Source organism: Chinchilla lanigera, unplaced genomic scaffold (assembly GCF_000276665.1).
Source record: "Chinchilla lanigera isolate Chin_1 unplaced genomic scaffold, ChiLan1.0 scaffold00012, whole genome shotgun sequence".
Taxonomy (NCBI): Eukaryota; Metazoa; Chordata; class Mammalia; order Rodentia; family Chinchillidae; genus Chinchilla; species Chinchilla lanigera.
Genome location: NW_004955413.1, coordinates 1,476,972 through 1,493,887, shown reverse-complemented (window position 1 = coordinate 1,493,887; position 16,916 = coordinate 1,476,972). Strand labels below are relative to the sequence as shown.

General features: G+C 49.9%; 1 protein-coding gene across 7 annotated transcripts in view; it reads left to right on the top strand.

The window, feature by feature from the left end:
* The window catches only part of Cracr2a (calcium release activated channel regulator 2A), a 119,062-nt gene that overhangs the window by 50,339 nt on the left and 51,807 nt on the right, over nt 1–16,916 (top strand). For all 7 annotated transcript variants that reach the window (XM_005378721.2, XM_005378720.2, XM_013511550.1 and 4 more), the window contains 4 exons: nt 2,746–2,964; nt 10,895–11,006; nt 11,731–11,887; nt 15,870–16,016. In XM_005378721.2, coding sequence (XP_005378778.1) covers nt 2,779–2,964; nt 10,895–11,006; nt 11,731–11,887; nt 15,870–16,016 — 602 coding nt within the window. In that variant the 5' untranslated portion in view covers nt 2,746–2,778. The remainder of the gene's footprint in view (nt 1–2,745; nt 2,965–10,894; nt 11,007–11,730; nt 11,888–15,869; nt 16,017–16,916) is intronic.

Here is a 16,916-nt window from a genome sequence, read left to right as displayed (position 1 = left end):
GGACACCACTTGTTTGTGTGACCCAAAAAGATACACTGAAGTCCTAACCTTTAGCACCTTATACTATGATTTGTTGTTCTTTTTTGAGACAGGATTTTACTACATAGTTCAGCCTGGCCCTGTACTTACTTCTGCACCATGTGTGCCTGGCTCACAGTATAATCTTTTGGTGTAAGATCAGCTGGGTGTGATGAGGCACACTGGTCCTAGCACTCTGAAGGGTGAGGCTAGAGGATCACCAGCCTGGACTACAGAGGGAGTTCAAGGCAGCCTGAACTACATAACAAAACCTTGTCTCAAAAAAAATAGGGTCTCTTCAGATAGGACCATCCAAGCTAGGAGGAGGTCTTTAGGGTGGACTTTAATCTAAGATGACTAGTGTTCTCCTAAGAGGAGAAAGGGATGTGGGGGACATGTGATAGCGGAGGCAGAGACTAGAATGGTGGACAGAAGCAACTGTAAACAGAGGACAGCAAGTTCGGACCGCCACTACCAAGAGGCAGGAAGAAGAGAGGGTATTGCCCAGAGTACTGGAGGGGCATGATTTCAACTTTGAGTTTCCAGAGCTGTGAATAGCGGTTTTCTAGCTTGTGGTCCTCTGTCACAGCAGCCCAAGGGAAAGGCTACACCTCCCTGAAGAAGTCTTGATTCTTTCCAAGTTTGCTCTTTCCAAGGGTCCTCTGTGTCCCCTTCTGTAATGAGCATCCGCACCCATTCATACTAGAGCTGCCTTGCAAACCTTTTGCCCTTCTGCCCCCTCTGCAGCTGACCAAGGCATGCCTGTCCCCACCATCCTTTGGCATTGCCAGCCCAGGATGGATCATTGAGACTTCAGGGCATGGCTGCACAGGGCGCATTGCTCCCATTGATGCGTGGGTAATTAAAGAGACTCAAACAGTTCCTGGAGATGCTTTGGGAGCTTTGGGGTTCCTGGCTGTGGCAGGAGGGACTGAAAGGGAGCAGAGGCATTTAGTGGCTGCTTCAGGTTGACATAGGAGTGGTGGCGCAAGAGGTATCAGCTGCTCCCCATCTCTACTGAGCTGGATTAAGGGGAAACTGCACAGAACCCATAGGAGGGAGTTAAGTTTTCTGTGTGAACTTCCTGATTTCACAGTTGCGAAGCTGTGAGGATTGCTCTGGAGACCTGGGAAATCTTCCTAGAAGTGCTTATGGGCTGTGTAAATTTCATCCTCCTATAAAGGCTTTACAGAACCATCTTGAAGGAAAAAGAGTGATCTGGAAACTCAGAGACAGATGTGTAAAGCCTGAAATATAAAACCCCAAGAACTAAGTATTTTTGCCACCTTACCTTAGGCCACGATCTCTTGAGTACACTAGCAATAGCAAAATACAGTTTTAAAAACAGGTACATCGAACTCTACCAAAATTTAAAACTTTTGCTCTTTGAAAGTCATCATCAAAGAAAGAAAAGCAAGCTATAGAGGGACAGAGTATTTGCAAAACATGTATCTGATAGACGGTTTTGTCATTGTGACTTCTCACCTTTTCATTTCCATGAGCACCGGAGATAGGATCCAGGGTGTCGTGCTCTCCAGCTATGAGCATATTTAGGGTTAAGTGCTATCATATATTTAGCATCCAGACTCCTACCTCCAGAGATTCTTCAGATGGAAAAATTCAAGTATGTTATGATTTTCTTTTGTCACATTAACTCAGTTTTTCATTAAGAACATTTTATAATTTTGAAATTCCCCAAAGTAGACTGTCGGAGCTAGGAGGGGGGTTAAAGACAAACGGCTGGAGTCTTCTCATGTGCCAATGCAGAAGCCAAGGCCAGGACTGCTGGTGACTTGCTTAGGGCCATGTGAAGAGCTAGGGGTCCAGCTTGGAATCCAGGTTCTGTGGCCTTCCTGTCACCTGCCAAGCACCTTCTGCAAACCCTCCCAGAAGCGTCTTCAGAACCTGCACTAGGTGTGCGACTGGTGATTTTGTTTGGGCTGAACACAGCCTGGAGTATCACCAATCCAGCCTGGTCAGCAGTTCATCACACACAGGGAGCTCCTTATGGAGGAGGGCCCCCTCCCCTGCACGAACTGCGGAGCTCAGGCCCTGCTGGAGGGGGGTCTTAGTATCGGGAAACAGCTCCCCAAGACCTGGCTGCGTCTGAGTGAGGAGCACTCTCACCCGAGGCTGTGCTGCACAGTTAATGTGGACAGAGTGGGATCAAGACTCAATGTCATACATGTTGTAAGGGCTTGGATTTAATCTCAGCTTTTACACTTACTGTGTAATATCGGGAAAGTCGCAACCTCTTTGAACTCCAACATCTCATTGGTAAAACAGACCTATTCTACTATTCCAAAATGGAGATGACCATATCTATCTGATAGGGTTGTGAAAATTCCACAGATGATACATGTGGAGGCCACGGCACAGTGCCTGCCTCTATGTAAACCGTAAGTGGCAGCCGGTTTATCAGGATCTGTTTTAGTTGTCACGTGGTTGCCTACATTAGAAGAAATTGTTTTCAGGTCCACCCCACCTGCTTTCCATCTGGAAATGTCTGCTGTCAGTCTACTCTGCCTCTCCCCCTTTGATGGGCCACTGATCTATCCGCACCCAGGGCGCATTTCCCTCACCCTGAGCTTCTACTAATTCAGAGGTGGTTACTGAGAAATGTCAGGATGCACCAGCGGGTGGCACTGCACCTCGTCGTGTGCCCTCTGACTCCCTTCAGCCCCTCCCTCCCCATCACACGGCCTCTCTCCCATCTTCCTCATTTAGGTTCTGAAAGGAGGAAGGAGTTGACAGATCTGGATGGCTTGCCCTGACAGGAGGGAGGGCGCCCAGCCCGGGAGTCCTGGCTGGGACCTGAAGCAGAGTGGGGCCTGCCTGGCCCAGGAGCAGGTAGCCGGCCAGCTGGCTGTGCTGAAGAAAGCACAGGAGTTCTTCCAGGCCTGTGACGTGGAGGGCAAGGGCTTCATTGCCAGGAGCGACATGCAGGTACGAAGGGTCTGGGCCTGCGTGAGGAGCACCAGACGACAGGGCTCTCCTTGTCTCAGGCTTATGCTTCCCCTGTGCGGGGACATTATTCATAGAAAGGACCACATCCGTCCTGCACCCAGAATCTCCTCGGTTCCTTCCATGTCTGGCCTTTACCTGATGCTGGTCTTGGATTGTTTTGCTTCTCTGACTCAGTGACTCCCCAGGGCTGTGGGAAATGGTGATAGTGACATAAGAGACTTAGGTAGGACAAGGATAGGAAATGCCTGAAACCACAGGTGGAGAGGCGTTGACCTACGGCTTCACAGTGACACCAGGGTATAATGAAGCTCCTTCTGCCACGTGGCTGCAGGAGGGGAAGAGGGGTGCCACAGGGGAGGAGGGCATTTCTGGAGGTCACTTACCTGCCTCAGGCCCAGATGCAAGGCTGGGAGAGGACAGCAGGACTGTGCACCCTGTGGTCCTGGGAAACTTCACTCCTAGACGTCGACATCTGAATTTTATAGAATTTCACATGTCACCAGATGTGCCCTTTCGCTATTTCTTCAATCATTTGAAAATATAAAAGCCGTTCATTATTCATTGACTATATGAAAACGGATGAGGGGCTGGGGATTTAGCTCAGCGGCACAGCGCCTGCCTGGCAAGTGGAAGGTCGTGAGTTCAATTCCAGGTACCAGAAAAACAAACAAACAAAATGAAAACGGATGAGAGCAGGCTTCGTCCACCAGCCTAGTTTGCCCTCCCTGTCCGTGGCCTTCACTTTAGCTGTCAAAAACTTCTTCCTCATGTCTTAGCTGCAGTCTCGGTGTCATTTGTGTGTGAGTGAATGGCACACAGGGCCCGTTTTTTAAGTTTACTTTCTCAGTGTACGTTAGAGTTAGACAATGAAACATGCACACTGATCAGTACCATCTGCTCGTCTGTCTGTGGGAGCTGTGAGATGGCCTGGTGACCCGGAGGAGATAAAGTGTGGGTTCTTCTCCTTGGGCCCACAGAATGTGGTTTACGTGTTCTCCACCGAGTTGTTCCACTGCCTATCACTGCGTGAATGGAGGGAAGAGCCAGTGGGAGCAGCACTAGCTCAGCCCAACCCTGGTTTTCAGCAGTTGACACCCTAGATGGTTCAGTCACTGAAACCCATCCCCACATCCCTGCACTCTCTGCGGAAGGTATGTTTTGAGGAAACTTTGACAGACCTCTGCCTAGGCTCCTAACTCATTCACAGGTCTGTAGGTCTGCTTGTGGCTGTTTTTGTGGGTCTGATTGCTTGTGGCACTGGGAGTGGAGCCCAGAGCCTCCCACATGCTGGGAGGCTCATGCGCTGCCACTGAGCTGCACCGCAGGTCCTTGCATGTTTAGATTTGATCCCCTGCCCCCAATAAAACAAAGAGAATTCATACCAACTCTGGGCCACATGTGCAGTGGAGGTTGGCACTCTTACTGAATAGCCTGGTTACGTCTCCCCAAACCTTTAATGAAGGACGACACTCAGCGAGTTTAAGATGCTGAGGCTACCTTTTTTAGAGAAGTCATTTGGATTTGACATGGAATGCAGTCAAACCCATGAAGCCCCAAGGTTCCAGCTTAGCTCCTTCCTTCCTCAGCCTTCCTTCTCCACACCAGGCAGGGGAGAAGGGGACGAGGGAGCCACCATGGATAGGATGTTGGCATTTATTTCTACTCTGTTTGATTCTCTGAGGATTTACTGTTATCTGTGAGCAACGGAGCGTTTGAAGTCTCCTCTTCAGGCCAAGAAAGTGCTTTCAAGAGCTTCAAGCATTTTGTCTAAGCTCCCTCCCTTTGGTCATTTCTGATGGCCATGTCTGCAGGAAGAGATGCTGAGGAAGAAAGCAGTCCTGTCACAGCCTACTCTGGTGCCTCGGGAAAGTGCACTCGGCCCATGGTGTCCCTGGGGCACATCCGAGGGCATCTTGTCTCGCAGTCCCAGGCACAGCTGCTCTGTGTATGGTCACCTCCTGCACACAATGACCAGCTCCTGGGTACCACCTTGGCCTCAGCTCCCAGTGCACCCTCATGGGTCTGGAAGGGGGGAAGTTGCCTTGTCTTATGGCTGTGGTTGAGTGGAAGGGGCTGTAGGAGCTGGGAGGGGGAGAGGGAGGAGAAATCCTGGAGACCTTACAGTAGTTTTAAGAAAAGATGAGAAGTAAGCTCTTCCTGGGGGGCTCTTTTTTTTCTTTCTCTTTCTTAAAAAAAGAAAAACATTTTCATATAGCAAGATTGACTGTGCAGTCATCCTAGAGGTAGGGGAGGGTCTGAGCCCATCACCATGTAACCAACCCTGCAGGACACAGGGGTAAGCAGAGGCCACACAGCAGGAGCAGGGTTTGGTGATCACATATAAAATTGATATTTATGTGTATGTGTTTTGGTGAGGAGGTTGGAACCCAGGGCCACACATTCTAGGCAAGATTACCACTAAGCTGCATCCCATCTTAGTCCTGGCTCTTTTAAAATGGTGGCTCCTTGGAGGAGCAGAAGTGGGCTGGGGGGAAGGATGGCAGCAGGAGCTGGGTCCCTGTGTGGACCATCATCACAGGGACTCTGGTGATGGAAGCTGACCTGTGTGAACAGGCTTGTGTGGCAGGGTAGGGCCTGCAGTCTCCCTGATGGGCCCTCGGGGTCACATCATCCTTTGGGTGCTGTGGTGGCCTGTCCAGGCAGAGTTGGGGCAGGCGTTCTTTCAGGGTGGGGTCTGGTGCAGTACACTAGAGGAGCTGAGTTGTGGGGCTGAGTGCCCCAAGTGACAGTCAGCCTTCCCTCACAGGGAAAGAAGGATGCACAGAGAGGGTCAGGCTAGCGGAGCAGCAAAGGACTCCATGAGCTGGCAGCGGGGGAAGAATGGGCAGAAGGTCTCTCTGAAGAAACGTACAGCCTCAGAAACCCTGTTTCCTGATTTTTTTTTTTTTTTTTTTTTGATGAGTAAAATGATTGTCTGCCAACACCAGCTCCATTATCTGCATCCCCAATCCTTCCTAGAGCTCCTGGCTAAGCCAGACCATTGAGAATTCTTTTAGGGGTTGGCAAGCTGACCAAATTTGGCCCACAGCCTGTTTTTGTAAGTAAAGCTTTATTGGAACGTGGCCGTGCTTGTTCATTTCCACATTGTCCCTGGTTGCCTTTCCACCTCAGTGACAGACTTGAGCCCTGGTGACAGAGTCACTGCCACATAGGCCAGAGGACAGACACTGGCCCTTCATGGAAGGAACTAGCCAACTTCTGATTTTAGGGTAACAAGAAGATGTTTGTGGTTGGTTGTCTTGGGATTTGACTTAGGATCTGCCGCTTGCTGGTGATGTGAATTGTGTTAAGTCTCCTAGCTCCTGGGCCATGGTTCCTGGGCTTGGAGTTCATCCTTGCCACCTCCCAGCAGCAGAGGAGAGTAAAATGAGCTGCTGTATGCAGAAGACTGAAGCCCAACTCCTGGACCTGGAAATCTCTCCATAAATATGCAGCGAAGATGCCATCTCTCAGCCTAGTGGGGGGGGTGCACTGTGATTTTTGAAAATCGTGATATACCTTACATAATTTACCATTACAGCTATTTTTTACCTGTTCATTGGAGGTATGCACATTCATTCATTGTGCATCCATCACCACCATCCATCTGCAGAGCTCTTTTCATCTTGCAAAACAGTAAGTCTCCCTTTCATCCCTCACCCAGCCTTGAGCAACCACCATCTGCTTTCTACGTCTAGGAATCTGACTACACTGAATGCTTCTTATGGTAGAATCACACAGTTGTTGTCCTTCTGTGTCAGGCTTTACTTCACGTAGCATAATGTCCGGCACTCAGCAGTGTTGCAGCATGTGTCAGGACTTCCTTCCTCTTTAAGGCTAAATATGCCAGCATGTGTGTTGTCCATGTTTTGTTTCACCTTCTGTTGATGGACTCTTTGGTGGCTTCCACCCCTGGGGTATTTGTGGAAAATACTGCTATTGGGCAGATACCAATTCAAGTTCCTGCTTTTGCTTCTTTTAGATCCATACCCAGGTGTAAAGTTGCTAGATTATTTCTGTTTCTAATTTTTGAGAAACCATCACCCCATTTTCCATGGTGACTATGCCATCCTGTGTGATTTTAGGTGTGTCATATGTCCTGTGTCTGAGAAAGAAAGAGCATTTCTCATGAGGAGGACACCTTCCCATTGCCTCCATCAGCTTCTTCTCTTCTCCAGGCTATGTGACTTTGTGCCAGAGGACATTTCATAGTGTCTGGGGACATTTTTGATTGAAATGTTAGAGAAGGAAGGTGCTATTGGCATTTAGAAGGCAGAGGTGAGGGTTATTTCTGAGTATCCTAGCAAGAACAGGGCACCCTGCCCCCTGCTTTCCCCTCCCTTCCCTGTCCTCCAACAAAGAATTGTCCAGTCCCGGGTGCTGAAGTACAGAGGTTGAGAAACCTTGGTCTACATCAAGCGATTAGGCCAATCCAAGCACATCAAGCCACAAAGCAGACAGAGGTACCTATGCCCTTCCAAAGTCCTGCTCTTCTCCCAAAGATACTTAGCACGGTTGAGCTATGGATGGTCCCACAGGAGGGAGGGTTCAGGTCTGGCCATGCAAATGCATCTCCTCTAGTTTTCCTTTTAATGGAAGTTTTGCTTGAGCATGTTATAGGTGGCACAGCCATGTACTTTACGCTACATGAGGTGTGTTCCTGGCCCAGTCAGTGACCAGGAGGACACAGGAATCTTGGCGGAGCACAACAAAAGGCATCATTTGTCCTGGCTCGAGAGCCTTTGCCCTCAGTACTATGGCAGCAGGATTGCATCCAGCTCCAGGTCCTGCATGTTCCATTTTGTGAGACCTTGCTGAAAGTCAGCGGATAGTCTGGTCAGGATATGGAGCCTTTGAGGTCTACACCAGCTCTCCCTAGGTGTGAATGGCAGATCTCCCACCACCACTTTTACTTACCCACTTATTTACTCATTTAATAGATACCTAAATATTCTATTTTGCCAGCACGGGGATACCAGTAGGGGGGCAGGATAGTGAGTGAAAATGACTGAGGGCCCTGGTCTCAGGGCACTGAGGCAGGGGACATTCACCACCTACTAGCATTTCTTGGCTTAAAAAACTCAGGTTGAGGTAAGACTTGTGATGGAGAGACTGAGGTTTGGGTAGCCTGTGTGCCCTGCATTGCACTTCCCTGGGGAGGTGCAGGAAGTGATAGAGGAGCAGAGAGTGGAGGAGGAATCCAGGGTTGGAGATGGAGTGGAGAGGCTGGTGTGTCAAGGAGCCCACAGCCTCAGACAAGAGGCAGACACGCAGCCTTCTTCCCATCTCTCTTCTTTTCCCCTGCCTACTCCCTGGATGTGTGCAAAGGTGGGCTGGCAAGAGGGACCCTGGAAGAAGAGGGCACTTGCAGCAGAGGTGCACATTTGCCTGGTGTGATAAGGGTAGGTATGGACAGGTAACAGAGGTGAGGACACTGGAGGACAAATACACTGGGAGACCGCTAGATCGTTCTTCACATCCCAAGTGGGAAACCAGCTCTTTCTCCCTACTCTGGTCTCCACTCCACTGCAGGCAAATCTCAGAGCCCCACCAGCCCAGTGGAATAAATAATCTTGTTCCCCTCCACCCTACTTATCTCAGTTAAAAATGTAGACAGCAGCAGAGGCCCAGGGGACCAGACCAGAATAAATTGATTTTGCATGGCACTGCAAGCCCTGAGAAGAAAGATAAATAAGAGATAATTACGGTTATTAAAGCTAAAATACTTTTTAAGTAGGGCCAACAGAAAAAGATGAAAGAATCTGGAGTAGTGCAGCTTGCAAAAAAGGCAGTGCGCAGAGTTGCAGGACAGGAAGAGTGAGAATTACTGGGAAGACAGTGCAGCTTTCCCCATCTTCACTGCCAACAGAAAGAGGAAATGGGGAGATGGCGATTACACAGGGGGAAAGATTTATGGTCAGACTTGTTAGATTCAGGAACGTGGCGATGGTGAGATCTGCAGTAGTTTTCTCGGGTTCATGCTAGCAGGGGAGAGGGTGCCCATGTGTGGGGCGGATTGAGTGAGAGGCAGGCTGGGGGTCCCACTGGCTTGTGGAATCACTTCCAGTTCATTCCTAGCTCCAGTATTACATAAGATAGCACATTTTCATCAGATCCAGCAATCCTGATGAGGGGGAGGAGGGAGGAAGTTTCATCCTAAGGAAAGGACTGGAATCCCCGGGTGTGACTGAAGCTTGGGGTTCATCCTACCTCTAGCATGATGCCCTCATTTCCAGTGGAGCTAGTTAACTTCCGGCTTGCAAAACTGACTTCCTCTCTGCCCATGTTTTTCCTGTGGCTTTTGAGACAGCTGGTTTGTGGATGTTGATAAGCCAGAGATGCCAAACAGACACACGTTGAAGGTCTCTGCATACACCTGCTTTCCTTGTATTCACATTTAATTCAGTCCTTCCAAGTGGCTTGCACTTCAGCCTCTCCCCCGACTCCATAACGCACCCCGTGCTCCTTTAATGCAGGGTGTACCACATTAAACTCTAGCTTACCATCTGGAAGATGGCTGCAGGATCAAGCCTGGTGTTCTTGCCAGTGATGTTGAGGGCTCTTTGATTGCTCAGATGGGCAGATAGATGCCTTTCTCCATAGTCTTCAGCCATCAGTCATTTCTGTAGGGGCAGCTTTGTGCCATCCCTCATCCCTTTGTTTACTGGCAGGAAGAGGAACAGTGGCCTGAGACATAATGAAGTCCCTTGGGGCGCTCCCCTCTGAACACAGAGAACTAGGGTAGAAGAGGGCACTTGCAGCAGAGGTGCACATTTGCCTCGTCTGCCCATCAGGGAGAAGGCTGGAGCACCCTCCAGCAAGAGCTCAGCCCTTTTGCCCCCCTGCCCTTCCCTCTCCTTGAGGTCCATGCTTATTTATGACCTTGTGTACCTTCTTCTCAGCCCCCTTTAAGCCCTGGGGGTGCTGATACCCAATGCCACTGGAGATTAACTTAGCAGGAATTGGTGGCTGGCTGGGAAGGGACAGGAGTGGGTTCCAGATGGGGTGAGGAATTTGGAGCACTTGGAGGCGGACTCAGGGCGGTCCATGGGTGCCTACACAGCAGTGCTGACAGTATGGGGTCTCTGTCAGGAAAAGAGCCTGGGGGCGAGAGAAGCCACCTGCCAGGGCAAGGGCAGCGGCAACTCAGCCTGGCAGAGGGGAGGTGCTCTTGCAGGGCAGGGGAGTTCGGCTCTGTGTTCCCTCACCGAGTGTCTTATGGCTCAGCGACACTTTTTCCTCCCCCATTATCCCTCCTTCCTCATGGTATCCTCTGTTTATCCCTGTGATCTGGAACTGCCCAACACCTGCCATGCAGTTCTTTCCCCAGGGGCTCCTTCCTGTGCAGGCTTGACCCATTGTAGATGCTGAGGACCAGGATGCCTTGCAGTGAGACCCAGGTTTGCCCCTGGCTGTGTCATTGTTCAACCTTGGGATGGGCGATTTAACCTCAGGCTTTGTCTGTAAAGTGGGGGTAACAGTGCCTACCTCAAAAGGTCGTCATGATAGATGGAATGATACATACGTATGTACATGTACGCACATTCATATATTTACCTATAAACCATCTAGTGACTTGTCTAACATATCAGTCAGCACCCAGTCAATAGAATCTGTCCTAATGTGCAAGGGAGAGGGCGATGGTAAGGCAGTGTGTGTGCAGAAGCTCACCCCTGGGTTTTGTAGGCATGGGCCAAACTCCAGATGTCTTTTTTTGTTTGTTTGTTTGTTTGTTTGTTTTTCTCCGGTACCAGGAACCGAACTCACGACCTTGCACTTGCCAGGCAGGCACTTTGCCGCTGAGCTAAATCCCCAGCCCCCTCCAGATGTCTTTTGACAGATGGCTCTGAGCCCCAGGCCAGCCCCTGGGACCAAGCAACCTTAACCAGCGAGTCTGCATTGCTTTCAGAGGCTCCATGAAGAGTTGCCCCTCAGCCTGCAGGACCTGGAGGATGTGTTCGATGCCCTAGATGCTGACAGCAATGGTTTTCTGACCCCAGAGGAGTTCGCTACTGGATTTAGTAAGTGCTGCTGGGTGCTGGGGACCTGAGGTGATGGTGTACCTGTAGCTGTATGAGCTGCATTCCCAGCCTCTCCAGGTCTGTGGACCACATCCTCCAAGCTTTCCTGTCCTTCACAAGAAAAGTGAGATGACTGATGGCTCATTCCAGCCTGAGCCTGGCCAAGTCTCAGAGTTGAGGGAGACCAGCTGTTAAAGAAAGTTTTAGAAGTTTTGAATAAAGCATTTGTACTCAGGGTAACCAGGGGAAGCAGAGCTGAGATCCATCCTGTGTACTGGCTTCCTGTGAGAGACTGTATAGTTTTAGCAGAAGTTTCTGGTACCTTTCCTGGCTCTTAGGATAAGACATGTTTCTGTACACCAGGTAGCCTGAGTGTGAAGGAAGTGATTCATCCATGAAGTAGAAGGGTTGGGCAGCGGGGTAACAGCACAGAGCACAGGCAGCTGGCTGCAGGAGACCATAGAAATCAGGGAAATGCTGTGTTCTGAGTCAGGACTACAAAGGAGCCCTCGTATCTATCATGCTGCCTGTCTTTCCCAGGCTTTAGCATCTCTGCAGAATGCTTATAGACATGCAAACAATACGAAATCTGGACCATGGTGTGCTACAACTTGTGCCTTTTGCTTCCTTCTGATGAACCTCAGGCAGTTCCCACCAATAGCAGAGGCTAAGCTCTTTCTGGGTGGGGACTGTGTGATTCAGATCTCTGTGCTTGGCACCCCAGGCCACTTCTTCAGCCATAGTAACTCAAGTCAGGAGGATGCACATGAGCAGGTGTACCAGTCCGGAGGAGACGGGGACGCTGGGCATGTGGACCAGGAGGAGGAAGCCCAGTTCCAGGTGCTGATGGACAAACTCGGAGCACAGAAGGTGTTGGAGGAGTAAGTGGTGATGGGACTCGGGGACGATCCCAGCCTGCCTATTGCCCCACTCTCAGCTCATGCCAAACCCGAAGTGCTGGCTCCATGCTTGGTGCTGGAGAGAGGACCCTGCTTTCTACCATCTGCCCTTTGCTGAACCTGTCATGTGTCAGGCTCTGTCTCTGCACTTAATTTTTCCTTTGGCAGACCCTCCTCTTCTCCTCCTCTCCCATCCTGTCCTCTCCCTGCTCTGTGTTATCACCACAAACCTCAGGGCTGCCTCACCTCCGAGACTGCTCTCATATCAGGCTGTGTCCAACTCAGACTTTGTGGTGAGTTCTTCCCTTGGCTTCCTGCACCGTCAGATCATTGCATTCCCACCTGTGGTGGGCGAGCTGGCCCCAGTCTCCAAGCTCAGTGCACAGTGCATCCAGCTCCCTTGCAGGCTGTACCTGGCAGAGGACCCCCTGGCAGAAGCCTGTGCATAGCCAGTCTCTGTGCAAACTGAACTCGGTCAGGAGCAGCAGCTGGGAAATTAATCAGTTTTACCAGCCTGCAGCTTGGAACCTCAGTGGCTCAGCTGAACAGTTTAGACGGCTGAACTTCAATAAAACAATACACCTGCATTTCCCCCTAGAAGTGATTTGGAGTACAGAGACTCACGGACTCGAGCCCTGGCACTTAAAATCAAGTAAGAAAATAAAGCAAAATAGTACAATGTGATGCTACCACTGGTAGAAACAAGATGCTGGGCTGGACAGCGTGGAGCACTTTTGCCCCTTTGCCTGTCATCTTTATCTTGGTCATTTTTGGTCTCTGGGTCTAGGGTTGGGTCTGAGGTTTCATGCATTGTGGGAATAACCTCATGATTGGAGCTGCTGTTTCTTGAGCTTGGGAAGAGGACCATGGTGAGAACTGAAAAAGAAGCCACGCAGAAGGAGCCTGTACACAATACACAGCCAAAGCTGTGTGCTTCTGTCAGCAAACAGTCTGGTAGGAAAGTGTGCACCAAGCAAGAAGGGTCCTGGCCAAGGCCTGGAGGGAGCCTGGGGGCCCCTAGAGGGAAGGGTCTTGAAGCTTGTTACCAGTACCAATGGCAAGAGCAGCTGCTCTGCTGGTCTGGAAGGGGCTGGTACATGTTGTGCCAGGGACACAGGCTGCTATCAGGGGAAGCTCACTGGTTGGATTGCTGACTCATCTCCAGGTAGGATAAGAGGCCAGGGCACAGCGATGCTGCCAGGGACCCAGTGAAGCCTGCTGCTGGGGGGAGGGAGGAGAGGGCAGTTCAGTGGACAAGCCAGGGCACTGCCACGAAGGAGAAGGCCTTGCCCCTCAGCCCCTCTTAGGGCAGTCAGCTTCCCAGCAGGAATTTCAAGTCACAGTTCACCAGCCACTGCTCTGAGGACCTGTATCAAAAACCTGTGCAGTTGTTAATTCCCTACCACTCTGTTTGTAACTCTGTAATGTCTGTACTGATCCTATGCTATTTTGTAAAATGTTGTCGGTCTGTTAGTATTTTCCTCCTTTAATTTCTAAAATAAAAATAAATAAATAAATCATTGGAATTAAAAAAAAAAAAAAACTGTGCAGAACTGAGCCAATGAGCTATCCAGAAAATGAAAGCTTTGGGAGAGGTTTTGAGAGTCATCTCTGAGAGCTGATTACAGAAGGTGGTGGCCAGAAAGTTTCTTCTCACTGATAAGGGCTCACACTGTGCCATGAGGGAACCAGCCTTGACCAAAGGACCCCCAGATAAAGACAAGAGAAGAAGCTTCTCAAGAGTGAAGACTTCAGAGGTGTCTGGAAATTGTGCTCATCAGATTGATTTGTGTGCTATTTTTGAAGAAGAGAGATGGAAGGACTGACTGCTCAGTATCCTTTGTACCCTGTACTCCTGCATCCTTCCAAGAGGGGTAGCCCTGACATGTCCCGAAGTTGTAGACTGAACATCTGGACTCCCAACTTTTTTTAGCAGTCTGATTGGCTGAGTGACTTGTCATGTTAGTGGACTTTGGCTGATTTTTCATCAAAAGTTGAAAGACCTGGCCCTTCTCCAGAAGTCTGAGATGAGGTGATGTGGCAAGACATGGCAAAAGTAGACATCAACCTAGCCCAGCAAGGTGGACCTTCAGTTCATGATGCATGCACATCATGAGGAAGTGTCCCAGTCCACTTGGGCTGCTGTAATGAGCTCCCATTGACTGGGTACCTTCTACATGGCAGAAGTTGGTTTCTAAAATTCTGGAAGCTGGGAAGTCAGCAGCTTTGGTATCTGGTGAGGTTACTTTTCCTGGTTCACAAACAGTTATCTTCTCCCTGTCTGTTCTTAGGGTGGAAAAGGTGAGCTCGGGCCTCTTTTACAAGGGCACTAATCCTATCAGTGAGGGCTCTGCCTTCATGACCTTCTCACCCTCCAGGGACCCACCTCCTCACACTATCATCTTGTGGGCCAGCGTTTCAACATAAGAATTAGGGTAGGTTGTAAGCATTTGGACCACAGTAGGAGTGGCCACCCCAGGAACAAGAGGTCATTAGAGTGTCTCTCTGAGGCCCCATAATCTCCGCACCCTTTGTGCCACTTACATGGCACAACCCACTCCAGGGAGAACACTCACAGCGTGGTTTGTGTGAGGAAAATGGAACTCTCTCGGGGAGACAGAAGTTGCCTCCACCCCTTCTCTTGTTCCCGGATTCCCTGATGTAATTTGGTACAGTACTAGGGTTATCATAGTTGATCATCCATACTTGTTGGGTGAATGAGTGGATGGGTGGATGAAAGGATGGCTGGATAGCTGGATGGTCTCAATGAGTAGGTGGATGTTTGGGTAGGATGGCAACAAAGAAGGAAGGAAGCAAAGGAGCAAGGATCAGAGGGAGGGAGGAGAGAGGAAAGACACTAGGTGATCAGATACCACAGTTGGATTCATTTCTCTATGGGCTTCTTGTCTGCTGAATACAGACAGTAATATCTGTGCCCCAAGCACTGATAGCATGGGCCTAGCAAATATTACTTCCAAAGAGAGTTTTTGAAATATAGCACTTATTACATAAGCATGAAAGATTATACTCTATCTTGAGGGGCCCTGGTCATAGCTGGTCTCAGATCATATCTGTTTGAGAATTCAGTGGGGGACAAATCAGATTTATGTGTGACTTAGTTTGATCGCTGGTGTAGATTTCTGAGTTGGGGAAAGGAGAGCAGATCTCCAGCTGCTGCTTCTGTCCACGGTCCCTCCGTGATCACGGAGGCCCTCAGCCTCTGCTGTTCTGCAGGCTCCGTGTGCCTGTTCTTTGGGGATGCTTCTGGACCTGTCACTTTGTATCTTGTCTCTGCCTGCCTCCAAGTCCTCCAATTTCCGCTTGTCTTTCCCTCTGTGCACCCATATCATTCAGAGTTGCTTCTTCCCTTCCTGGCACCTGCTAGTCACGCCCTGCACCACCAGACCTCTGTGGGTGTGGCATACTCCCTTCCCTTCCCCTCAGTGACAGCTGCATCCGGCTACTCATCTAATGGCATGCCTGCCTCTTAGTGGTGAGGACCATCCTTTGGGTGACAGCTCTCTCCTTTAGCGATGCAGCCTTTGTCTCCCTCCTGACCTGGCTCCAAGCCTTCTCTCTTCTTCCTGGTGTTGTGACATGCTTGTTTTGTGATGCTGTGGGTGCTTTGCTGTGTGTACTCAGCACCCTTGCCCTCCTAGAGTGATACAGAGAACAGAAACTGTGGAGTGAAGTGAGTTAGAAGGCTGATGGAGTCAGCTCACCTGGAGTGTGACCCAACTCCATTAGTCCCAAGAGTGACCATGTCCCCCTGGATCCTCATCTGCGACAGGGTAACCAGCTCCCAAAGTTACTGAGGGCCAATGAACTGACATAAAGCAGGTCACATACATCAGACACTTGATAAACAACGGCCTTATGGTGCTTGAGGTAATGCTGTTTCTGACTACTCACTTCCCATCGAACCTCATTCTCCACTCCCACGTAATTCCTCCTTCTCTCCCAGTGAAAGCGATGTCAAGCAACTCTGGCTGCAGCTGAAGAAAGAGGAACCTCACCTGCTGTCCAGCTTCGAAGATTTCCTGACTAGAATTTTCTCCCAGCTCCAAGAAGCCCATGAAGAGAAGAACGAACTGGAATGCGCCCTAAAAAAGTGGGTACCCTGTCTCAGCGGCTCTCTGTACCTGTATGTGGAGACCAGAAACATTTTCTCTTACATTTCCCCCAAAATATTGTGTGACTCCTTCTTATCACTGTCCGCCCAAGTGGGGCAGGGCCCTGTGGCTTTCATATTCTGTCCACTCTGAAGCCTTGTCACATGCACTAAGTACAGCTGGGTGCTGTTCTGAATACTGTGTATGTGCTAGCTCCTTTGAGTCTCACAGCAACCCTTGGGGATACGGACGATCTAGTGTTGCCCATATTTCTTAGATGAGGAAATCAAAGTACAAAAAGGTTAGGTAACATACTTCAGAACACACACTTTCCAAGTGGCAGAGCTAGCAAGCAGAGCCTGGTGACCAGGACCTCTGGGCAGGAAGCCCCAGCATTCCGGGCCTCTCCCGACTCCAGATAGGCTCTCACTGTGCTCAGGGCCCAGGGCTCTTCTGCATTCTGCAGAAGTTGAGGCCAGTAGTGCTGGAGATCACACTGTGGCTGGAGGACGGTTACAGCGCTGTGGAGAAGCACCCAGGGCTTGGAAAAAGACAGGGCGAGAGGAACTCCTGGATGCAGCTGTAGCCAAGTGAGCCATGGAATCAGGCAGAACTGAGTTTGACCCTCGGTTCTGTTACTTACTGGCTGCACAACTTAAGCCAAATTACCTCAGCTGTCTGAGCCTCGGTTTCCTTGTCTACAATACTGTCTCTCACAGAGTTCTGAGCAGTATATGTGATTGTGCCAGGTGTTGGGAACATTGCTCACATACAAATAATCAATGAATGTCAAAAGAATAGTAATTGCCTTAACTAAGGGTCTTTGTTAGTTGTGGAGGATTTATCTAGCGCAAGCAGAAGGTTAGAGTCTTGACACAGGTAGAGGTTAAAGCTCCTTT